Source organism: Bacillus rossius, chromosome 1 (genome assembly GCF_032445375.1).
Source record: "Bacillus rossius redtenbacheri isolate Brsri chromosome 1, Brsri_v3, whole genome shotgun sequence".
Taxonomy (NCBI): Eukaryota; Metazoa; Arthropoda; class Insecta; order Phasmatodea; family Bacillidae; genus Bacillus; species Bacillus rossius.
In genome coordinates this window covers 338,857,932-338,877,582 of record NC_086330.1, presented here as the reverse complement: position 1 = coordinate 338,877,582, position 19,651 = coordinate 338,857,932, and the positions used below count along the sequence as shown (strand labels likewise).

Sequence of the window (19,651 nt, the reverse complement as noted above, 5' to 3'; positions counted from 1 at the left end):
TGTACAGTTGTACGTTGCATTCAATCCATCAATTGGGACAAGATTTGGTGGTTTTATATTTTTAGGACATATTCATTTTTAAAACAGAAGATTTCGGTATTACTTATTATTTTTATATATTGGATTTTTAATGAAAATGTATTATTCAACAAACATAAAAATTAATACATTTCTGAATAATACTTATTTTACCAAGATAGTTTCATTTTGATTGGCGCCTGATGCCCATTAACAGTAAAATCATAAGTAATAATAATAATTCCTAAAATATAACTACTTCGATATAATAGGAAAAAATAAAAAAATCGGTATTTTTTAGTGTTTGAATAATGTGTCAACGTTATTAATGTAAAAGCCTGGTACTAATACGAGATGAAAGATAAAACACTGCAATAATTAACTTTTTTCCAGTTCATTTATTTAATGCATTTTGGTACAAAATTCGTGTTAAATCACAATCAACTAATTTACCATAATAAAATTCTAATTTGGTAATTTGAGTTAATGTTGATCAGAATGCTTATTGATTTAATGTATTTAGTTACATTTCGGTGTTAAATTATATAATTAAATTGCATTTTTGTATTATATCGTGTACTATTATACTTCGCGGTGTTATTCCGGGTTTATCGCAATTCACCATATAGGTACTCTTGTCCCAACCCATAAAATAGTTCCCACCACATATATTAATGCAAGATGACAAGAGTGGGTATAACTTGAATACAATTACTTGCACTTAAATATAGCAAGTTTTACATTAGACTGTACTTTGTTCTGGAAATTGAAAGTTTCCAACGTTTATAAAATAAATTTCTCAAAATAAAAAGCTGTGGCAGAAAAATTAACTAATTAAAACAAAATATAATAAAATTATTGCATTTGAAATTTTACATTATATTTTATGTTTAAGAAGGCAAAACAATTTTAAAAGAAAAATGCATTAACATAATTGTTTTGTTTGGTTTTTTTTTAGTTTGCTCTTTTGATGATTGAAACGAACGTAAGCGAGATTTCTTTCATCTGTTAAAAAACACTTCATCCAAAAGACGGCGAGCAGTGTGAAGGCTGTAGGCAAAAATAATGCTCAATGAAATAGTTCAAATGAACTTTTTCCAGAACCTCAGTATTCCATCTGAAATGCTTAATTTATTTTATTTGTAGAGACTGGAAAAATTTGCGCTTACGATAACCTCTAGGATAGACTCCACAACCCCCTACATACTCAGGCAAATGCCACCTGCTCATTGGCTATTGACTCGTGACACCTGTTAACTGGAACACTTGCGATTCGATACTTTTTTGGTTGAAGGTTTTCCATTGGCTCATAGTCCTTCAGATAAACTGTAAGCCAATCACTGAAGCAATATAAAGAAACAGTTGTTTGTATTCTAGCATATCGTGAAATGAATACGCGAATTTTTCCGATCTCTATTTATTTGGAATAAACTTGGTTTTCAGCTCCAACTTCAAAGGCGTATACCAACCTTGTAGAGCACTCAGACAGTAAGACTTAAGTTTATGCTTTCGAGGGTTTTATTTAGTAAAACAAAAAAGCTAAAGTTGTTTGATATAATATCGACTCATGTAAAGGTCATTTATTTTTCGCGAAAAAATTTCGAGAGTGGCTGAGACATCAAAAACCGTAGCAGCGTCTGTTTAGGAGTGAATTTTTTTTTAAGTTTCTCTCAGGTAAGTACATGTCTACTATAAGCACACAAATCAACTATCAATTCAGCGCGGAAGCAAACGCCTCCTGATTGGCCCGGTCAGATAAGGCAATCAGTTCTCTTGCTGACGGCCGCCAATCACAAGGCAGAAACATTTTGCGAGTGCATACCACATTGCGTTCTAACGGGTGCTCAGATTACTTTCACGAAAAATGCCTGCCCCCACTCATGCTGTACGTTACGCAACCATTCCAGTATTTGTCGTGTGTGATTCCAGAAAACCGTAGGAAACAGAAATCAAGATGGCTGCACAGGGATTTAAACCCGAGTCCTCCTAAATACACCGTTAGAAACTACAAAAAAATTTCCGATATTTTCTACGAAGAATTCACCTCAAATAAACGAAGTGTTCGTCGTAATTTCAGATAACTGGGTTTGGTAGAAACAACGCCTATTCCGACTTCTGAGTATTTCGTTGTAAACAGGGTAAACACAAGCGTGGGAGAAAAAAAAAAGTTTCTTTTGCTGTACCTATATTCAACAAGATTCTGAATGTTCTGTTAATAGCTATAATACGTTTATTACTGTTGATTCGTGTTGAAAATACGTTAACTCTGTAGCCTACCGTATTTTCGAAAATAACCAATAATTTACGAAGTTCCCTGGCTAACTTGTAAACTGCGTTCTTCGTAAATTTAAAGTGAAAAATTTTAACAGTGCACAGGTTTAATTTTTAACCATTGTGCAACACCTCGCATAGCTACGAACTTAAAATTTTCTCGGACATATTTATATGATTACAGCTCTGTTCGTTTTTAGCGTTACGAATGAAGCAGCTAGGCCTCTTATTCTACGCGTTAGTTGCCAGAGCACGTGAACTGTGATGCCGCGATAATTTATAAGATTCATTGGGTAGCAATAGGTAGCTATATTTGAAGCGCATACAAGTTACATCTGATTCACGTTGGTGATTGGACTGCAGTGCTCTTGACACGCCATTGACCATCCTGAGCCAGTCATAAGCAAGGAGTAGAAAAGGTTAACCAATCACATCCAACCCGCCAAAGAAATTTATTTTGTTCTCAACCAACGAGCACTTAAAATATAAAAAGAAGCTTTATTTTATGCAGCAAGTTGAGGCATGATTGGAGTGAAACGAAACCACTTAACAATCGTAGTTCTACTCAATAGATGAGTAATTCGCCTGCACTGTAAGGCATTTTGGTATTTTTCCTAAACGTGCAATTGAAATAATTAAGCTAGTATGGGAAAATTACCGTAAAAATAGCTATGATGCCTAAATTTCCTATGCAGTTGACTAATTTTCCAAATAATGTACACATTAGAGATATCATGGATAGAGATCTGTAAAATTCTTGGATTAATTTCGCGATAGGATAGAGTCCAAATACTTTTGACATTATTTAGCTTCAGTGATTGGGCCACAGTTTATCTGAAGGTTTCCGGGCCAATGAAAAATCTTTAACAGAAGAATTAGCGAATCACGATCATTCCAGTCAACAGGTGTTACGAGTCGGTAACCATATCAGCAGATGTAATTTGCACGAGTGCATAGAGGATCATGGAGTCTATCCTTTAGGGATTAGAAATCGCGAATTTTACAGGTTTCTAATCATGGAGTATTGTTAGATATATCATAGACTACACTTCTATCGATTAATAAAGTTACCAAACATGATTTTAAAGTTGTACGTACCCTATGTCACGGTGGTGTAGTGATCAACACGCACGCTTTTGCTCTGAATATCTCAGTTTTATTTCCATTAGTTTCCTTCCCTAAAATTAGGCAACAAGTAGAAATTTTCCGGGAGCAGTTGGGTTTATTCAGTCCTTACTTTTCCTCTGCAGTTGCACTCAAACAATGCCGTATAACAATATCATCTCACCAAATGTATCTGCCACGGAAAAACTTTTTTTTTTTCGGTAACCGTCCAACACTTGTATGTAATGAAAGTTTTTAACCGATGAATTAAATACAATTATTTTGTATTCGTACGAATCCATGCTGTCATATTCCTATGACCAGGTAAAATATTAACATTCTTAGAAAATACAGTAGTATTATTTTATGGAAAATCAACTATACAATATATCTGTATTCCAAACCCAAACTAGCCTAATTTACAGATTGGGCAACCCACAGGAGAGTAAAAATATTATATTTGAATGATACAGTCTTTTCCGACAACCTCCATATGCGTGTGTCGGTGAAGAAGGAAATTAAGATTAAAAGTTTTCCTGCAGGCACAGATACATTAAATTGTAACTGGTTTTACGTTTGTCTGACTAAATAAAGCTTTTGGATTCAGGCTTCATGACACTCATTTAGAAAAAAACTTTTGAATGAGTTAAGATATTATGGTTCAACAGAAAACGAACTTGTGTAAAAAAATAATGTGCAGTAAAAAAAAATTAGAAATCGTCCGATCTGAACATCTGATTTGGCCCTTGTTGCAAATAATTTATAAAGTTTAATGATTTTTGTGCGGTATACTTGGTTTAGGATTAATACAAAAAATTATTCCATTATAATAGATTGGAAATTTGTTTTAATTTAAATTCTATTTATGTCTTAAGAATCACAGATAGCAAAAAAAAAACTGAATTCTCATAAAACAAATTTTTTGCACGTTTAGGTATAAAAAATAACAGTATCATACTATTTTCAAGAAAAATTAAACCTTGCATCCTGTCTTTTAAACAATGTTTTCTCAAACACCTAAGCTATTGGATTCACCAATTTTCCGCATTGGGGCCTTGCTTATATTACGTACATTCTGTCTCTATTTAGGAATCATAGCACAAGTATTTTTCTTCAAAATCTTGCCGCAGTAGTCAACTAAAATGTTAATATGTAAATGACTGGCTCGGGTTGGACGCTGCAAAATTTGACTACGAACTTTTACCTCAAAAAAGTGTTCTAAGACGTAGATTGTAAGATATCCTGTCCAGACATAAAGTATCAAATAACATTTGAGTGTCAGTTCTCATCTTTTTTTTAATTTACCACGATTGCCATTAGCACCTACAAATCCGACTTGCCCTTCTAGCATGTCATAAGTACGCGATAGTGTTGCTTCTAATTCGCACTACTTATATAAATATATGTAATCGTCAAAAGTACTGCAAATTAGGAGATCTTAACTCTGAAAGATTTAAAAAAAAATGCTCAAAACGAATTACATAATGAGCTATTTTATTATATTTGGCCAAATATCACTGATTCACGGTCACATATTCAGCGTAGACGAGCACTATATAGCTTACTTATATTGGTTCTAAATATTTTTAGCCATACTGATTTCGGTTTTTATCATGTTTCCTCGAAATCGCCCCAGGCAAATGTTGAGATTTTGTTTTTGTTATAAAGACCACAGTCGACTGCCGTCCCAACACATTTAACTGGTCTGCTGTTTCGTTCCGCAAAAATAATAATCCTTGATTCATCCGCGATCCGAACCAGGGACCCTCGGACCACCAGCCAGAAGCCGTCATAGCCAGGGGCGTGTGTGTGTCAGTGATGCGGGGTGACAGCTAGGTGTGATGCTCGCCGATGCTTCTAGCGCGTTATCTTCTCCAGGAGCCAGGCTGTGGACTGACGCGCTGTCTTCTCGTCGTGCATGGGACAACTGTGACACTCGCGTGGTAGTGCAACATTACATATATGGCCGGGAAAAAAAAAAAGAAGATCGATGTGTGATGCAAGTCCCTTGAGTGCTTTCAAAAATCCCTACGAAGTGATTCATGCCTAATAGATATTACGAATACACACGTTCCAGCCTTTCATAGACGAAATACCGAATTAGAACTAAAAATCCACCCTCCGTATATTCTTAAGAAATTTTCGTATACACCACTGGAGTATCTTGAGATGTTTTCAAATCGCGTGGTTTTATGAAGTGAAACTTCTTTGTTGAAGGTGGGCTACAATTTTCAACCTTTACGAAAATCCCGATCGCACGAGGGGAAATAGCTAGGTACGTGGCGGGGGAACTGGTAGAGAAGAGGGCGTCAGCAGCGACGTCACTCCAACGCATGCACTAGCGGTCGAATGGGAAGACAGCAAGAAGTAGGGGGGATAGGTACGTATCGTAGCATGCTACATGCTAGTTGTAACAGCCGGGAGGGGAGACGGCATGGGAGAGGTAGAAATGACGCAGCAGTGATGCTACGGAATTCTCGTAACGCTTCTTGTGTTTGTTTAGTTTTCGTAACGGCTAACGTTTGACGTCACCGTATTACTTTTATTTAGAATAAAATACATACCATTTATTTTTTCATGTGGAAACAGAGATATTGATTTGTGCAATTAACTTTTCAGTTTTTTATGAATAGTGCGATTGAAAATGTAAAAAAGGAACTATAGACTTAAGAGGTTAGCTTTATAAGTGTAATTTATGATTTGAAATGATCTATGATTTGAAATGTCAAAAGGACTTATAGACTTGTGAGATATAGGTAGGTTACGTTATAATTGTAATCTATGTTCGATTGGAAAGTTTTTTGGTTCTTCCGTTTTATTCAGCTAGAGATCGTTATTTAACATCATGCCTAAAAGTATTAAAAAGGCAGAAGCAGATAATAGGTATTATCAACCAGAACTTTAGAATAAACAGCCCAAAGAGGCGCCAAAAAGTGTCAGTGAACAGATGCAATAAGTAGTACAAAATGCATTTTTTTTAATCTGAGATCATACCCGCATCCTTAGACCCTACTATTCTCAATTATTATCTATTGTTCAATAAAAAAATACTAATAATTTACCTCTATATGTACCTTATAAGCAAGATATTGGGTTGAAAATGTTATATATGTGGTAATTTTAAAATCTATGCTTGACAAAAATTAATTTTAATTTACTTTAACAAAAATATGACCTAAGTTAGTTTCAAAATAAATATTTTTACAGTGCATGAAAAAAACTTTAGGCAAAAATCTTATTCCTAAGAATATCTTGGGTTTAAAATGTAATGAGCTAAAAAATGTGTTTCATCAAGTTTTTGTCTCAAATTATTATGTCTATAGGGTAGGTAGCTACATATTTCACCATATGATGGATAGTTTTATTTAACTATGTCCATTATCACTATGCTCATAAAGTGTTTCTTTAATCGAAAATATGTAGGCTACAATTTAAAATTGAATTTTTCGTAATTGATTAATCACATTGGACTGTCAATAATTTTGTTATTTCCAGGTAGGTAATACTTGATATCATCTGTGACACGATTTTGACTGTAAGTAGCAATGCAAATTTCTATTCTGAACCTCCAATTCATGCATGAACTGATTTTTAAAGAATAATGAATGAGATCATAACGGAATTTCTCTATAGGCTATAATTTCATTTAGAACCTTATTTATTTCGGTAGGAAAAAATAATTATTCTGGATTACGAATTTTATTAATAAATTTGGCCTTCAATCAAAAATGGAAATTTGGCACTCTACTATAAAGTATATTTTCAAACGAGGTTTTGCGGTCTTGTTCGTCGTAAAACAAACGAAGTAAACAGCTTGGCGGAAAGCTTAAGTCATGGTAAACAACTCTTATTGTATTGTTTTGGGTGTCGGTATAGATCACAGAAACCTGCCGAATTTTGGGATGGTTCGTAGACCTATAGGTTGTACCTACGACTCTCCTCTCTTTAACCACCACAGCCGAATTTAAAGATACCCTATACATTTTTGTCACTTTTGTAACTGGGCGCATTATAGAAGACTATACTTATATCATACCTAACTAAAAGCCTATTTTCCCACGAAGCGATTATTTTTTTCTGATTAGAAGGCTTTCCATTTCCAACTCACAAAATGTATTTAGCTAATTCGTGTGACAATGCAATGTAAAAGGTTTTGTGAGTGAAGCTAAAATAATTTGTAAAATAACCGATATTTTCACATTCGTAAAATGTCATTAAATCAACTCTATCGCTACAAAAAAAAATGTTCGCAGTAAGAATTGGTTTGGATTCTTTCCCGAAATTTATGCTTTTGTTGTCCCAGTACTTAAATTAGTTAAAGTTATTTCCCTGAATATTCAATCTATTAACTGCGCACATTAATAAGCATAATAAAGTACAATTAGACCAAATGTTGAATATCAAACTATATTTTACATTGTTAAATATTTTATGCTTGTATAAAAGATTAATCAAATTTAAATTATGCGCCAGTAGCCTAGGTATCTTACTTATTTGTAAGCGTGACAAGAAATATTTATTGATTATTCCAAAAACGTATATATTCCATAGGTATATACCTACCAAAACAACCTCAGCAATGTTTTGTACAAATACCTATACAATTTTTTCATGCAGTACCTATAACAAATTATTTCTTGGCTACTGGTTTGAAAAGGAATATTTTGTAAAAGTTCAAAAAAAGTGTGATAAATGTTAGAAAATATATTCCACTTTTATTTTATAAAAAGCCCACTAACAAGAATATGAACATAAAGAAAGTATTGAATCGTAAAAAAATCTCTCAGTAATCCAACCTAAGTAGGCCTAGTACTACGACTGCCAGAATCGGATATTACAAAAACTTAGCTTCATTACTTGATTATCAAATGATAAAAATGTAAACATAATTAAAATATCACTTTGTAATATGAAAGATTTTGCCCCAGTATTATTTATTTATTTTAAAATTAATTAAAGTAATAGAAAAATAATTTTGGTAGTACATTTGTGAATATGATGAACAATTCACTATTTTTAAGATTACAAGAAGATTTTAAGTGTTTATGCTGCAAAAAAAATTCCTCTTTATGGTTATTCATAACCCACGTGAAAAAAATAATTAAACACTAGGAATTATACTTAATTGTAATCTTACTTACTTATTAAAAATGAGATAGTGTGGATTTAGTTATATTAACTAAAGTATTCAGTAGGCCTATATAGGCTTGAGTATAAAAATTATACGGGATATAGGTCTACCTATGATTTTCTGAGCTTTGAGAAATTTAGTTTCAAAGCACTTCTTAAAATATTTAGAAGGAAATAATGTTTAAAAATAATATTAATTATTTTCAATAATATTTATCATACTTTTAAAGCACAAATTTGATGAAACTGAAGTCAAATATCAATTTAAATATCTACAATCGTAACTATAAAATTTAAAGATAAATAGATACCTATAACATGCACACCTTAAATATGAATTTTGTGATTCCAAAACTGCTATAGGATACTTTTATCAAACCTTGATTGAGTTGCTATATTTACGTTCCTTTTAACATAATTAAGCTACAAGAAAATCAAATTTACTTCTTCATATATAAACTGTTCCTAGTCGGCCTACACTATTGTGAAGTAATGAGTCAAAACAAATTTGAAGGAAAAAAAAACAGCTTGGAGCTAAAATAAAACAATAAAGTGTAACTATTGTTTGGTTGAATTTCAAATAAGCTGGTATTTTATACCTATGTGTAGTCCTAATCTATAAAAAATTTAATTTAAGCTGGGAATTAATATTTGACCATATCCTTTTGAATACCAAATGGAAACAAATTTGTTTCTTGGACTTATAAGTTAGATTGAACAAATATGCGAATATCGACAACTAAATCCATAATTACATAGCTACTTGGCGGGTTCATTAGGCAGCAAAATAGATTTGAAGCACGTATATACTTCTCTGATTTGACTACAGTGCTCTTGACAACCTTTAGCCAGTCATAAGCAAAGAGAAACCCGCCAAAGGATGTGACCTTGTTATTCACCAATGAGCACTCTAACGAGGGTTGATTATTTATAGGTAATTAAGTTCAGTATAGCCTGTACCTTTAAAAAAGATTCAAGTTGCCAATAAATAGTTTGCAATAAGTAGGGACTGGAAAAATTCGCGGTTTCAATGACCTCAAGGATATACTCCACGATACTGTATTTACGTAGCTAAATTACAGCTGCTCATTGGCTACTAACTTGTCACACGTTTAACAGGGAGGTTTGGAGATTCAAGACTTGTATTGTCTGGGGTTTTATCATTGGCTCAGAGTTCCTCAGGTAAACTGCAAACCAATCACAAAAACAGCATTAAGGTGTGCGAGTTTGGATTCTAGCCTGTCGCGAAATGAATCCGCGAATTTTTCCGATTTCTAGCAATAAGTAAGTATTTAAAGAAAGATATTGTAACTTTGAGCAACACATGGCTATGGTTATTTTTGTGCATATGAAACACGTTTTTCGAGATAATACTGAGTGTTTCTTACGAAAATTGTTGCATAATTTTAATTGATGTTGCATTAAATAATTTTTTTAAACCATGGAAAAGATAATCATATTTTTTTATTGTGCTTAGATATTAATGTGCGCAGTTAATACTGGAAAGCTATTCAGTGAACGGTTTGTAAATAACTTTTTTATTGTAGGTACCTAAGGGGACAACACAAAGCATAAATGGACGGGTAAGAATCCGAACGCAGTAGGCTATTACTGAGAAAGCTATTTTGTAGTGATATAGTTGTTTTTTGTGTTAACGCACAAATGCACAGTGTGAAGTAAAATGAATCCGTGAAACAAACGTGACTTCATACATAGGAAGTCGTGCGCCGGTGTTTGAAGTTGGTGAGCCACGGAAGCTACGTTTCTGCGGCGTGTGAGACGTCGGGTGACGGTTTGCCTGGTTCTAGTGTAAGCGCTCCACCAGGAGCGGCGATCTGTAGCGCGCCGCTAGCCGCGTCTGTCTGACGACAAACGAAAAAAAAAAAATGTACCGGAGGGGACCCCGCCGAGCTGCCATATTGGCGTTCGGGTTAAGCCACGCCCATTGGCTGTTGCCATTGGCCGCCCGGCGCGCCGCGGAAGAGGGGGAGAAGCGGGTGGGGTGGGGACGATGTTCCCCCCTCCTCCCCCAAAGAGTAATCACTGCAAGGAAACCAGCCACTCAACAACAAATTATTTTCCTCAAGAAACTAAAAGATGGGAGGGGTGAAAAAAAATAAGGGAAGTTATTTACGACCTGAAAAATCGATGGGCTTCATTCTAGAAGCCGGCTTGTTAGTTCAAGCACATCTTTACATTACATTTTGCAACAATTAACGAGATATCATCATGTTAATTAGCTCTTAATTTTCGTAATTGTTAAAGAAATTTTCACTATTTAATTGAAAGAAATGGCGATTTGTAAAGCGTAAATTTTTTTTAACAAAATTAAACAAAAAACTAGATATACAAGGTCATTTTATAATTAGAAGGTAAAATAATTTATTTGTCATCACCAACCATTCTCGTTATACGCGTAATGTTCGTAGGCTACTAAGTATTCTCTCACGCCTATCGAATATTCACCACTCATTAATTTCGTATGCCCTACTGCTATCGTGTAAACTAAAACTTCGATATTGTTAGTTACTACTAGACATAAATTATTAATTACTATTAACTGGAGTCAAGATTATTTTGCGCATTCACTTCACGCCAGGTATTACTCAAATTGACAATATATAATTAAGCCTTCATTGGTCGTCAAGAATACCGTAGTCCAATCATCAGTGTGAAGCAGATGTGCATGAGCTTCAAGCACTGTTAATAACGTCGTTTGCAAGAACTTAATACATTTGCCATGAAACCGACAACGGTCAAAGTAATTCGCGAACGAAATCCTCAACGGTTCCCCGAATTTATAAAAGAGACAGTTTTATTTTAACGACGTGACGGAAGAGATAAAAACAAACGTGAGCTAGTCTTTGAGTAGGTATCTACTCGCCAGTGACCAGTAAACATCTAACCTCGCTAACGAACAAATTCATGTCTTTCATGTCGCAAATACACATGTAATACGAAACTCGGACACGAAATTTAACGCAGAACTCTTAAAAATAATTCCGAGTGTGATAAATATATGAAAACTGTGTTTTCAACTAATTTCCTTAAACGCGAATCACATTTAATTTCCTCACCCGCCGCTAGAATTCGTTGCCGGAGCAGCTACCTGGACTATCAAATCGTTCTATTTGCAGAGCGTATTTTTTAAATATATAAGGAAACTGCTCCGATAAAGGAATTTTATTAAAACACTGCCCGTCTTGTTAAAATTTTTAAAATTTAATGAATGGTTGATAAAAAATTTTTTTTTTTTGAGAAATTTCTTTCGCGCCATGCGCCAAAGTTGGCAGCACCGCGGTTGCACTTTTTCCATTCCATGCACATTCCGTTCCACTCACGAAACCACTCCTACCAAATGCCCTACGCTGAGATGTTACGCATCAGAATGGAATATATTTAAAAACAAAAAAGAAACGCCAGACCGCGGGATAAATGCGTGCGCACGACGCCTCCCGGCCGCAGGCAGGAAAGAAAAGAATCCCGGCCGTGGTCGAGCTGCGAAGCACTGCATAGGGTCCCCTCCCACCCACACTCCACCCCAGTCTTCCCCCTCCACCAAGTAGCCGGCGCGGAGGCCACGCCCCCTGCTGGGCCCTGCCGACTGAGAGTGTCGGAGGTCGCAACGGAGACAGAGATAGTCTCCCCGTCTGAACCGCGCAGCATTTTAGAGTAGGGGAAAGGGCGAAGTCCGAGGATGCCGAAGACAACAACAGCTTAACCGCCAGACGAACCTTCACCTGCAAGCACCAAAAAGTAGTCTCTAGCGGATTCATTTTGGTCGCAAGCTAGAAATGGAATTTATTTTTTTTCATACTCATGAGCTGTGTGCGTGATTGGACAAAGTAATTCGGACACGCCTCTCAACGAAGGAAGTAAGCGAATCAGACAGTGCCGACTTACAGCGAACATAAGGCTTTGAATTTTAGCCTGACACTAAACGAATCCGTGAAATTTACGGGTTTCTAACCACAAGTGTTTCTCGAGGATATTAACTCAAGTAATTACCACGTATTTTTACGCCACCATGACTACACTTCTCGAGCGGAAAAATAAAAAAAACAACGCAGAATCGTTTAAAAACAAAACAAAAAAATTAAACGCCCGCGCGTTTCGTTCCTCTTTTGTTTGTCTCCCCTCCCGCGCGCTGCGGGGACATGGGCGGTTGACGCGCGCTGAACGCCGGGAGGTGCGCGCGCACCCGAGCCGCCTCGCCTCGCCGCCTCGCCGCCGGGAGCGCTGCGGTCGCAATGAAAGAACTGCGGACTCCGCGCGCGCTGCCTGTCGCTCGAAGCGACGGAGGGGCAACCGCACCAGTAGTAGTGGTGGGGGGAAAGGGGAATGCGTCGCGAAGTTGCTAGCCAAGAAGTGTTTGCGGAGGGGGGGAGGGTCGAAGTCCCGCTCCGGGCAAGCGTCTGGACCTGCTCCCGCCCCAAAAACGCTCGGGGACCGTATAGTTTTTGGGCGGTAGTAAGGGATGATGATGCATAGGCCGCGTGAGGGGGCGTCCTAGCTGGAATTGAGTTCGGAAGTCGTCGAGATTAGGTTTGTTGACCTCTCCGGTTGGAGAAAGATGGAAAGAGTGGTTTGATTTTGGTTTTCACTCTTAGCCAGCTGTGTCCAAAGGATTTTTGTTTCCCTTCCGCACAGCCGGGTCGCGAATTTTCTGTTCTTAGGAGCGAAAGAAAAGAAAGAAACCCAAGCGGAGCGTGTGAAGACCCGAGGAGGACAAAGGGCGAGGACAGCGCCGATACAGCGGGAGGACGCGCGGAAGAGCCGGAGGGACTCACCGGTCTGAGAAGAGGTGCTCCGGGTCTCGGCGGGCGGCCAGGAGCGCGTGCGGGCGCCTGGGCGGACGAGCGGCGACAGGCGCGGGCGTCGCCGCGGAAGGAGAAGACAGAACGGAAGCGTGCCCCCGAAAAAGGGGGAAGGGGGGTAGAAGGGGCGAACAAAAAAAAAAAGGAGAGAGAGAGTAAAAGAAGCCCCGGGACAAATCAACATCATCCCCGAAAATCTCGCGGCATTATCCTGCCTCTCGTGGGGCTCAATCTCCACAGGATTTTCCGAGGTCCGCTCTTCCCTCTAATAACCTGGGGAGAGGGGGAGAGGTGTCTCTTAGTTTAAAGGCTTCCGTCGGCAACCCTCCCCCCTCCCCTCCACCAGGCAACCACCAGGGGGGGCAGGGGCACTAACTCTGGGATTACACCCCTGCTGACCGCGCCAGGCAAGTTTCAAGATTTACCAACAGCGGGAAGTGAAAGTGTTAACCCTAAATACCTTCCAGAAGTAGGAGGAGGTTGAGGGGACACCACGTGCTCCCTCGCAGGCGGGAATTCTTCAGTGAAAAAGCTAGTTTGCGGAGTTGGTTGGAGAGGGGGGAGGAGGTTGTGTCCCCCACTCGCGATCCAGCTTATTGGGCGCCGCCCCCCCCCCCCTATCGGGCGGAGGGGCACTCCCCTCTCCGCGCGCCGGGCTGCGCCGGACTCTCCTACCATAACTGCGTGGCGCCGGCGAGCGAGGCTTACAGTGCGCCCGCAAGCCACGGCTAACCACCTCAAATCCCTTTTTAAGCTCCCCGAACACGCGGGGGTCCCGAAGATACTTTCCACCTCTCTCTCTCTCTCTCTCTCTCTCTCGTTACCTTCCTCTCGCTCTCTTTCCGTCGCCGACGTCATTGACTCCGGGGGTCGACCGTCGCCGAACTCCTTTTTTTTTTTCCTTCTTCAATTCATCAACAACATCATCATCGTACTTGGATATTTTTTTTCCTTCGCGTGTGCGCGCTGTCGTCCAAAGAGGTGGGGCTTTTTGGTTCCCGGCGCGGTAGTGCGATCGGAATCGGGTCGAAGGTCGAAGGAGTGTTGTCGTCGTCGTTGTTGTTGTTGTTGTAATTGCCGGAGGGACCGGGCGTGATGAGGGCGAGCGTGGCCGGGTGAAGCAGGACAGAGACGCTCCCCAGGAAGACGCCTGATACGCCCGCGGCGATGATGGAGCGCATGGAGCATCTGTCGGACCCGGGGCTGTGCCTGCAGGACCTGGTGTCTGGCGGCGGCGGCGGCGCCTCCTCGTCCTCCGGAGACCACGCGCCGCAGCACCACGACGTGCCCTCCGCCGCCTCCTCGTCGGCCGTGGGGCTGATGGGGCTCAACAACCACCACCACCACCACCACCACCACCACCTGGGCGCCGTGCACGACGGCATGGGCGTGCACCACCACGTGCCGTGCCCGCCGGCGGTGCTGCACCACGACTCGCTCGACAAGCTCAAGCGCGGTGAGTGAAGCCGCCGACCGGTCCCCGACGAACAATGCTGCAAGAAACATGTCGTAGCTACGCTTATTCTAGCGTATATGTGTAGGGACACCTACCTACCTACCTGTATTTCGCGATTTTTCATTTCATGTCAAGGTATTTCACAAAACACTGTTGTAGCTTTTTTCTAAGAGTCATGGCTAGGGGCAGGTATTTTTTTTACGATCCGTTCAGCCGTTCAGCCAGGAAAAGGTAACAAACAGACAGACAGACAGAGTTACTTTCGCATTTATAATATTAGTAAGGATTTAGAAAACAATAAAAAATAGTATATATATGCATTTCTGTGAATCCTGTTTCAACACTGCCTTAGTCTAAAAATCTATGAGAGCTTTGATGCTCTTTTCTCATATTTACTGAGGATATTTCGTAATTATAATAATACGAACAAAACGCCTATTAGACTGCAACAAGGTACACCCGCAACTGTGGTTTCTTCCTTGTGATTGGCGTCCGTCTACGAGAGCATTCGTTGCCTTATTTGACCAGGCCATTCAGGACGCGTTTGCTTCCGCACTGAATTATTGTGATTGGTGTTGTAACACTCGACATGCAACTGAAGAAAATCACCCAATAACGTAACACAGACGATGCTACAGTGTTTTAACTTTCAGCTAGTCTCGAAATATTTTCGCGAAATCTGTATGCCCCTAGTCATGGCAAATTGTGAGGGTGCAGCAGTACGGTGACCACATTCTCATTGGCCCCGTCAAGAGCGGGACGACACCTCTCCACCGACCTCAGCCAATAACCACAGGAGAAAAGCTACAGTATTTTGTGAAATACCTTTGACACGAAATGTATTCGCGAAATACAGGTGTCTCTACGTATATGTAATACGTTTCTGATAATTTGGTATTTAAATGAAACCTTTTGGACTATATAATCGAATATTAAATATAGGTATTGACTTTGTTTTGTTTGGTTATGATTATAAATGTGCGCATTTAATACCGGAAAGCTATTCAGGGAACAGTTTATAAATAACTTTAACTATTGGAGGTACTGGGACAACACAAATATTTAATGTCCGGGTAAGAATCCGATTCCAGTAGATATTACTGCGAACACTATTTTGTAGTGATAGAGTTATTTTCATGTAAATGTACAGATACTTATAATTTTACATGAATATATTTGTTACATTTACAAAAATCTAATTTACAGTGTTACAATTATAATTCTTGTGGTAAGTGAACTCAGATAAACTTACGAATGTCCCTGGATAATTTGTAACCTGCATTATCCGTCAATTTGTGTTGAATTATTTTTAACATTGGGGATGGACCACGGTCGCCACAGTCACGAATCAGTGACATCTCTCTTATACGAGGTCTTTTTTTTTTGGTTAGGGGATAGTACTAGAAACACAAACCGTTCTTTGGCTACCACAGAACGTGGCAAAAAAAAAAAAATTTTTAAATGCACAGGAAAATTTCGATAAGCTAGGTTCACAAAATGTTACAATTTTGAAAATTAAAAATTGTTTGCTAAAACTAAAGTCTCTCAAGTCTCCGCATCCTCTCGAATTTACTGAAAATAAAAACATAAATTATTTCCTTTTACTTTAAACAGCAGGCCTACCCCAATAAATAGATTAATTAGTTGAGAAATCACTAATAGAACTCTAAGTGCGGATTAGATCTAGTGACAGCTTAGTGTCGGTGCTACTAAATGACCTATTTTGATGTCACCATAAAATATGTGACACCATTGCCTTTTTTTTCTTTCACTGTGCTGTTACATGAAAAAATGTGTTAAATGATGATCTTAAGTCTTATAAATATAGATAGTAATTAAATTATTGTTATTTTACGTCTCAGAGTTAATCCATGAGCTTTTTACTGTGAAAAAAAATATTCACTATCCCGAGCAATACTTTATTTCTCTTGTAACAAGAATTAGAATTATTTTATTTAATCTCATGATCCTGAAATAAAATTAATAACACGCAAACCACTAGAGAAGATGACTCCTAAAATGTTTGGTAAATATTTTGCAAAACCCCTCATGAATCTAGCGTACATACAAAGATTAATTTGCCGTGTCGTAGGCCTATTGAATATACGTTACCTATGAAATAAAAGCCATCCAAAATAACGCTTGTGTATCAGCTGAATCACACCGCATCAGTTTATTATGTGTTATGCATAATAATGGTCACGTGAAAGTGAGGGATATGTAAAAAATAACGTTCAAATAGTCCTTGCAGTTATAGAACTCCAAAACATTTCAAATTCATTAACAAAATTAAACGCGAATGCGACACTTTATCATACATCCCACCTCAGAAAGTTTTACATTATTTTCTATTGAAATGTAACCAAAAGTTACAGCAACGATAATTAGACCTTAGGTTGGCTGTAGGCGTAGCCTAAAAAAAATTAGTAGCTACAGTGAAAACCAACTTAACTATAAGATTTAACGATAAGTGTTATAGCCAAAATTTTAGAATTATTTACAGTGCATATGGTCAAGTTATTTATTAATTTTAACATGAAAAAATTAAAGATTGAATTTTCAGTAAATACTTATTTACTTAACTTATTACACGTACGTCCAACACAATGTTCCAAATATTATTAATTTTCGTTTTAGTTTACCAAACTGTGAGTCTAGGACTGCAATAATTATTTTTGCATTATTGTTATTTGTGAACGTTTTTACTGGATTTAAGTGTAAGATAACAATCCTAAATTATATATTAACGAAAATATAACAAATTTCATTTTTTTTAATTAATACTTTTTCCTAAAAATAGATCTTTAGGTGTATTTTCTATCAATTAAGATTATAGGTGAATGTGAATGATACCTACAAATCTAGCATGGTTTAGTTTTCTTTTTTTCCCCCAGCCAAATATAGGAATAATGATAAATTATTGGTTTATTTATAACCTAGCCCAAAATATAGTTATTGTCAGTTTACAGATCAAACAAAGTTTACTGTAGCAACAAACAAAATAGAAAACTACTAATTCTTGATAAATACTTACGAATATAAAAAATCGTTTATTTTTTAAATTAATGAAATGTCACTTGTTAGGTCTGTTATTTAATTGTCATATGTATTTATTCTCAATTTTTGATGGTTTTTTATCCATGTAGGTTTTTTTTTTTTTTTTGCGTTTAAGGACAATTCATTTCGTTGCAGATTTTGTAACCAAAATTATGCTGAACGCTATTTGCTAATTATAAAAGGTAAGGCAATTACTCTTATAAATTTTGTATTATTGTCTAGTGGTCACCCTCCAAAAAATTGTTTCTGTTTTTTTAACAGCTGGGTAATGCATAACTTTTTAAAATAATATACTCCTTCATAAATAACTTAAAGCAGCAATAAATCAAAATATCACAATTGGCAGGTGATTACGAGTCTTTACAGTAAAATGTAGGAATAAACAAAATTAGGGGTTATTATTTATTTTAAAGAGGAAATCGCCTTTTCCTCTGCCTATTTACTTTTTTTACTTACCCTATTTCGTATACGGGAACATTCTTATAGTCGTTGCGTCAACAATTAGGGATATATTCTGGTCATGCTTGACGTATGTACTTAATAGCATGATTGTTATAATTAAATATAGTTAAAACTTAAGAAAAAGTAAAAATAGCATATGGATATATTAAGTCTAAATGAAAATATAAAAACTGGAAATTTAAAGTATTACTTAGCCAAATTAAAACCAATTAATTTTAATTAAATTATTTTGAAGCTATCATAAAACTATTTTCTAAGTGATGAATGTGTAAAAAAATCATCTATTAAAAAGCATTTTTAATTTTTTTTACTCGGATTCATTATGTTGATTCAGATAATAGCATAACTTGTATTTATGTTCACACCAAATCACTCTATCAATATCAATTTTTATTTTTTTAATTAGAGGCTTCAACTGCTTGTTACAAATATTAGCTACATTATTAAGTCTATATATTTTCAGTATTAAAAATATTAATATTTACAAAATTTAAGAATAACTTTATAATTTTTGGAATGAAATGTTTCAAGTATGATCATGTTTGATTGATTTAAAAATGTGTAGCAAATATTCACTTCGTTTACTAAAAAAAAAAAAAAAAAACAGGTACTTACGTAGATATGTAGGCTACTTTAATAAGCATCAGTTTAATTTATTTAGCAGCTATCGAAACATTATCATAGTTATTATAATTGATTAATTTATACTTAAGCTAATATATATTATTAGATTCAATTGAAACGATGAAAAAAACAAAGCTCTAAAAATAATCTGAAGTTTTATGTGTGTAAATATATAATTAAAAAAATAACCTTGAATAATATAGAAAAATGTTATTTGATAAAATATTTCCTTTTTTTAAATTTTTTAGAGATTTTTATTATTTGAATAATAAAAACGATTATATTATTTTACCAATTATTTTCAAACCATTAGACCTAATGTTTTCTCAAGCTCTGCAACCAGTGATATCATAACATGTAATATGATACTTTATCTTTAAAGCTGCACAACAAATCCCAGTTCTAGAGATAAAATCTATCTAAACCAACTAATTTATAAAATTACTACGATTTTCGCTTGAAATCCGTAAATGTTTATGAAGTTTTTAGGTAGGTACCTAATAGGTCTACTATTTCAGTAGACAAGAGGTTTAGCTGTAAAACCACTACTTAAAAGCGTTTTATGTTTTATAGCTTCTCTTCTTACACTATTGACAATTTTTTATACGTACGGAAGCACTTTTTATAGGCTACGATACAACAAAACATTTACAGTTTGCGCCAAATTTTTCATTGTAACGGCTTTAAATTTCACTTAGACTACTTCAATGCA

General features: G+C 36.7%; 1 protein-coding gene across 1 annotated transcript in view; it reads left to right on the top strand.

The window, feature by feature from the left end:
- The first annotated feature begins 12,949 nt into the window (after positions 1–12,949).
- The window catches only part of LOC134528114 (pituitary homeobox homolog Ptx1), a 204,037-nt gene continuing 197,335 nt past the window's right edge, over positions 12,950–19,651 (top strand). The window contains exon 1 of the mRNA XM_063361392.1: positions 12,950–14,796. Coding sequence (XP_063217462.1) covers positions 14,508–14,796 — 289 coding nt within the window. The 5' untranslated portion in view covers positions 12,950–14,507. The remainder of the gene's footprint in view (positions 14,797–19,651) is intronic.